General features: G+C 42.4%; 1 protein-coding gene across 4 annotated transcripts in view; it reads right to left on the bottom strand.

Moving 5' to 3' along the window:
- The window catches only part of GTF2H1 (general transcription factor IIH subunit 1), a 48,554-nt gene that overhangs the window by 9,322 nt on the left and 33,150 nt on the right, over positions 1-6,082 (bottom strand). For all 4 annotated transcript variants that reach the window (XM_023518754.1, XM_003781155.3, XM_023518774.1 and 1 more), the window contains 2 exons: positions 2,727-2,817; positions 2,162-2,277 (listed from right to left, as the gene is read on the bottom strand). In XM_023518754.1, coding sequence (XP_023374522.1) covers positions 2,162-2,277; positions 2,727-2,817 — 207 coding nt within the window. The remainder of the gene's footprint in view (positions 1-2,161; positions 2,278-2,726; positions 2,818-6,082) is intronic.

Raw genomic sequence — 6,082 nt, 5'->3', positions numbered from 1 at the left:
TTTTTTTTTTTGAGACCGAGCCTCAAACTGTCCCCCTGGGTAGAGTGCTATAGCATTGCAGCTCACAGTAACCTCCAACTCCTGGGCTCAAGCAATTCTCAGGCCTCCACCTCCCAACTAGCTGGGACTACAGGTGCCTGCCACAATGCCCGGCTATTTTTTGATTGCAGCCGTCATTGACATTTGGTTGGCCCAGGCTGGATTTGAACCGGCCAGCTCAGGTGTATGTGGCTGGCACCTTAGCCGCTTGAGCCACAGGCGCTGAGCCATTTCTTCTATCTTATACAGTGGTAGAATATCTTTGTAACTAAACATTTACATTGTGAACTATTTCCTGATAATATATATATATATTTTTTGCAGTTTTGGCTGGGGCCAGCATCCTACTCCTTGAGCTACAGGCGCTGCCCCTTAATAATATTCTTTATTTCTAAATGTCAAATTTCATTTGAATGTTGATATCAAACACTTAAAAAATAGGCTAGTATTAATGGTGGGAGAAAGGATCCACCTGTTAGCAATTTGCCTGATACCAAATTTTTTATTCTTTTGCACATTAATAGGCGAAATGTTATTTTATTATAGCTATAATTTATTTAAAGACTAGTGGGAGGTGCCTGTGGCTCAGTGAGTAAGGCACCGGCCCCATATACCGAGGGTGGCGGGTTCAAACCCAGCCCCGGCCAAACTGCAACAAAAAATAGCCGGGCGTTGTGACGGGCGCCTGTAGTCCCAGCTCCTTGGGAGGCTGAGGCAGAAGAATCACCTAAGCCCAGGAGCTGGAGGTTGCTGGAGCGACTCCACTGCACTCTACCGAGGGCGAAAAAGGGAGACTCTGTCTCTACAAAAAAAAAAAAAAAAAAGACTAGTGAGTGTGAAAATTTCCCTTTAGACTCACTAGACCTTGTATTTTTTTTTTTTTTTTTTTGAGACAAGAATCTTATTTGGTTGCCCTGGGGTTGAATGCTGTTGTATGTCACAGCTCACAGCAACCTGGGCTCAAGTTATCTTGCCTCAGCCTCAAAGTAGCTGGGACTGTGGCACATGCCACCCCACCCAGATAATTTTTCTGTTTTTTGTACAGATGGGGTCTCTATCAGTGTGGTCCCCAACTCTTGACCTCAAGCAAACCTCCTGCTTCAGCCTCCCAAGTGCTAGGATGTGAGCCACCGCAACTAGCCTGTGTGTATTCTTCAGTGAATTGCCTGTTATTAATGAGGTATTTATCTTTTTCTTTTTCTTTCTTTTTTTTTTTTTGTTGCAGTTTTTGGCCAGGGCTGGGTATGAACCCACCACCTCGGGCATATGGGGCTAGCGCCCTACTCCTTTGAGCCACAGGCACCGTCCTCTTTCTCTTTTTAGCGGGCCCAGGCCAAGCTTGAACCTGCCACCCTTGGTGTATGTGGTTGGCCCCCTACCCAGTGAGCTACATGCGCCCATTATCTTTTTCTTAATCACTATTTATAAGAGCAATCTATAAAGTTATTATTAGTGCTGTATTTTTCCATTTGTTAACTCTCTTCTAAAGGGGTTTTAATGTTAAATACCTACTGGTATATTTGCTGTCAGTCCTCATTTTGGATTTTGCTATCTCTAAAAAATACATCAGATATGAATAATTTTACGGGTCGCTATTCTTTATTCACAGTGGCTTAGAGGTAGATACAAATTTTAAGCTGTATGATCATTAATTATAGTCTGGATCTTAGTTTCCTAATCTATGAAATGGGTAGAATTAATTTTTACTTCCTAAAGATGCAGAGAGGCTTAAATAACATATGCAAGGTAGTTAATTCCAGTCTTTTTTTCTTTTTTGAGACAGAGTCTCACTTTGTTGCTCTTGGTAGAGTGCTGTGGTCTCATAGCTCACAACCTCAAGCTCCCGGGCTCAAGCAATTCTCTTGCCTGAGTCTTTCAAGTAGCTCAGGACTATAGGTGCCTGCCACAAAGCCCAGATATTTTTAAAGATGGGGTCTCGCTCTTGCTGAGGGCTGGTCTGGAACCCGTGAGCTCAGGTAATCCACTTGCCTTGACCTCCCAGAGTGCTAGGATAATTCCAGTTTCTGATACATAGTAAACACTCAAAATTTTTCTAATTTCAAAATAATACCTCACTAAGTCATTACCACAATAGTTGGCTGTGTTTAGAATTAGTTCTAACCTTTTCTTCTAGGAATGGTGTATTAACGGGAAAACAGGACCAGAAATGCCGTAGTAGTTCTCCAACAGCTACATACAAGTGTTTCAGTTCAGACTGAATATCGTTTGGCACCATCTCTGCAAAAGAAGGACATGGTCCATAGGGTCAAACTATTTTCACACATGTGTAGTCTCTGAAAAAAACGACCTCTCCAAGAAAAACTTGAAAACACACACTCTTTGCCACTGCCAAACTAGCATGTGCTATTTTGAGTAAATTATGGATTTTGTGGATGAGTGATCATAGAATTTGAAAACCCATGGGATTTTGGAGAAACTTTCAAGTTTCCCTTTATTCTAAGAAGCATTTAGTATAACATTAGGGAGACTAGCAAAGTGCCTCTATTTGTAATATTGTGACAATTCTGAAACCTAATCTCTTCAGAATCTGAATGCATAAAAACAAATCTATAAAACAAAAATCCCAGAAACAATACAAAGAAAAAACAAAACTTTAGCATTCCTCCTGGCTTGCTCTTTGGAGCTTATTTGAGCAAAGAGATAGTAGAAGGCGGCCTAGCACATACGATTTATGGCTTGCTGTGCTCCTCCCTGCATAAGTGCTCCTCCAGGTGATAGTGCTGCAATGGTACTGCTGGCAGCACTACTTGAGAGAACCTGGAAGAAATGAAGACACAGAAATTGGTTTTCCTCCTTTTTCACCACCTTTCTTTTCTTTTTTTTTTTAGACGGAGCCTCAAGCTATCCCCCTGGGTAGAGTGCTATGGCATCACAGCTCACAGCAACCTCCAACTCCTGGGCTCAAGCGAGTCTCCTGCCTCAGCCTCCCAAGTAGCTGGGACCACAGGCGCCTGCCACAATGCCCGGCCATTTTTTGGTTGCAGCCATCATTGTTGCTTGGCGGGCTTGGGCTGGGGATTCGAACCCACCACCTTAGGAGTATGTGGCTGGTGCCTTAGCCGCTTGAGCCACAGGCGCTGAGCCTTCACCACCTTTCTTAACGTTTTGGTTTTATAACAAAAGGTTAAGTGTTCACTTCTATATAAATATTGCATCATTTGTATCAACAGTAATCAGAGCAAACTACTCTCCTGGTGGGTAGAAATAGCCTGAAAACAAAGAGAATGACCTCCAATCTTGCAGGAATACCATGTAAGTCCATAGGAACTGCAAAAATCATAAGCTATTGCCTAACCACAAGCTATTTCCTAACATGAGTTACTCCCAAACATGAATTGTGTTCATCTTTTTAATATAGTTTTTTCCTTTCTTAAGCACTATCTCAATTTAATCTGTCAGTTTACCAGGGAAAGTAACACTGAATTTAAGGAAAGAAAACATCATGTTAAAACGTATCCTTGGCTTGGTGCCTATAGCTCAACCGGCTAAGGCGCCAGCCACGTACCCCTAAGGTGGCGGGTTCGAATCCCCAGCCCAGACCCACCAAACAACAATGATGGCTGCAACCAAAAAAAAAAAAAAGCCGGGCGTTGTGGCGGGCGTCTGTGATCCCAGCTACTTGGGAGGCGGAGGCAGGAGACTCGCTTGAGCCCAGGAGTTGGAGGTTGCTGTGAGCTGTAATGCCACGGCACTCTGCCCAGGGGGACAGCTTGACTCTGTCTCAAAAAAAAAAAAACAACGTATCCTTAAAAGAAGCTGGGGGGAAAAAACCAACAGAGTAAAAATGTATCAATTATTTAACTTTCAAGGAACAGAATTGTCAAAAAGGAGAAAAATAAATTCCCCACTGCATCAGCACCATTTATTAGAGGCATAATTGACCTGTTTATTCAGGTCAAATGAGTGTCTAACAAGTGCCAGGCACTGCGGCTACAGAGAGAAAAACTCATTTCTGAAACAGCTGAAGTACCGGGTCAGCATGTCTAATTTTCTTTTTATCAAGAGCAAGTTTTGCTATTGCCTGGGATAGAGTACTCTGCCTCAGCCCAGCTCACAGCAACCTCCAACTCCTGGGCTTAAGCGATCCTCCTGTCTTGCTTTCCAAGTGGTTGGGACTATAGGGATACGCCGCCATGCCTGGCTATTTTTTTTAATTTTAAGTAGAGTTGGGGGCTTGCTTTCTTCAGGCAAGTATCTGATTTTCTAATGAAGTTTTTATGAGTAGAAATCCATGAGTGAAGGGATTAAAAAATATTTACTAACTTTGTATAAAAGCACAGCATGAGACCACCGTAAGGCAAGGTACATGGGAGCACATGTTATTCTTATTTTGCAAGAAATTTCATAATTTGATCAGTGGCTTCAATGATTTTTGCTCAAGTTGCTAACTCTCTACTAGGTCTTTCAGACTAAAACCAGGTGTCTCAGATATAATGAAATAACTTTCTTTTTGTGGGAGAAAGCTAAATACAGAGGGTGCCAAAAAAATGCACATACATCTTAAAGTGATGCTACCTATGCATTACTTTTTAAAGTTGAATTAAATTATGGTAGCAATGTGTAGTATGATATTCACTCAAAAGATGGCATTAATCAAATGAATGCTAGCATCACCATGCAACAGGTGGGATGGTTAAAGAAAATGGTGGAAGGACAGCTATCATTTGAGGAGTGCCAAGACCATTTTGAAGAGGTATTCAAATTGGAGAATGTTGTGGAAGTACACCACTAGAGGTGTGAGTATGCAACAGAACCTCCAACATGCCTGACAACTGCATGCATTTGTATTAAGTTTGAGATGCATGGTACTGCGTATGATGTGCACAAGGGAAAATCTGGAAGGCCTGGCAATTTTGCTCAGGCAGTAGTTAGCTGTAATGAGAAGTGTCTGCATGCTAATCGTAACCACTTTGAGCACCTCTTATAATTGCAGAAGTCAAACATGAGTTGTGTTCTTTTTTTTTTTTAAGACAAGAGTCTCACTTTGTTGCCCTCAATAGAGGGCCGTGGCATCGTAGCTCACAGCAATCTTCAGCTCTTGGGCTTAGGTGATTCTCTTGCCTCAGCCTCCCCAGTAGCTGAGACTACAGGTGCCCACCACAGCACCTGGCTATTGTTTTGTTGCAGTTTGGCCAGGGCTGGGTTCAAACCTGGCACCCTCGGTATATGGGGCTAACACCCTACTCACTGAGTCACAGGTGCCATCTGTTGTATTCATCTATTTCATACAGTTTTTTTCTTTCTTAAAAATCTGTATACATTTTTTGGCACCCTCTGTGTATAATGACATAGCTTAACAAAGTATTGTGAGGGCTGGGTGCAGGGGCTCACACCTTTAATTCCAAAACTTTAGGAGGCCAGGGTAGGTAGACTGCTTGAGGCAAAGGTAGGTAGTAGTCTGAAATCAGTCTGGGCAACAGAGTGAGACTCCATCTCCACAAAAAATTAAAAGTTACCCAGACTTGCAGGCCCTTGCATCTAGTTCCAGCTATTCAGGAGACTGGAGGATTGCTTGAGCCCAGGAGTTTGAGGCTGTACTGAGCTGGACTGCAGTCTGGGCAACAGAGTTAAAACTCTAAGGAAAAAAAGGAACGTGGGTCTATTTGGGCCCAAAGGCCAGATGTTGGAGAGTTACAATCTGGATGGAAAGAAGTGGTCAAATAATCCCAAGATTGTTACGTGTGCATTTTTTATGTACACACATATTTCTTGACCTAGCTGAAGGGATGATGAAACCAATAGCAATGACACCCCAATAGCAATGAGTATACCTAGGGTCCAGATCTTGGTTTCTAAATCCACTCAGAATTTAAAAAGCATGGCTGGGGTAGGAAAATATAAGATGAGCCTGGAATATCTATGTAATTGTGCCATACAGAAAGGGAGGGGGTAAAAGAATAACAGGGACATTGTCAGAGACATAGGAGCTAGTGGGAAAGGTATAGGAAAGGTTTGAGTACCAAGACGATGGGAACATTTTCTAGGGTGACAGAACCATTTTCTTTTAATTTTTTTTTTTTTT

The sequence above is a fragment of the Otolemur garnettii genome, unplaced genomic scaffold (genome assembly GCF_000181295.1).
Source record: "Otolemur garnettii isolate 467f Iridium unplaced genomic scaffold, OtoGar3 scaffold00001, whole genome shotgun sequence".
Lineage (NCBI taxonomy): Eukaryota > Metazoa > Chordata > Mammalia > Primates > Galagidae > Otolemur > Otolemur garnettii.
The sequence above is the reverse complement of the archived record's forward strand: the minus strand, read 5'-3'. Positions and strand labels throughout refer to the sequence as shown.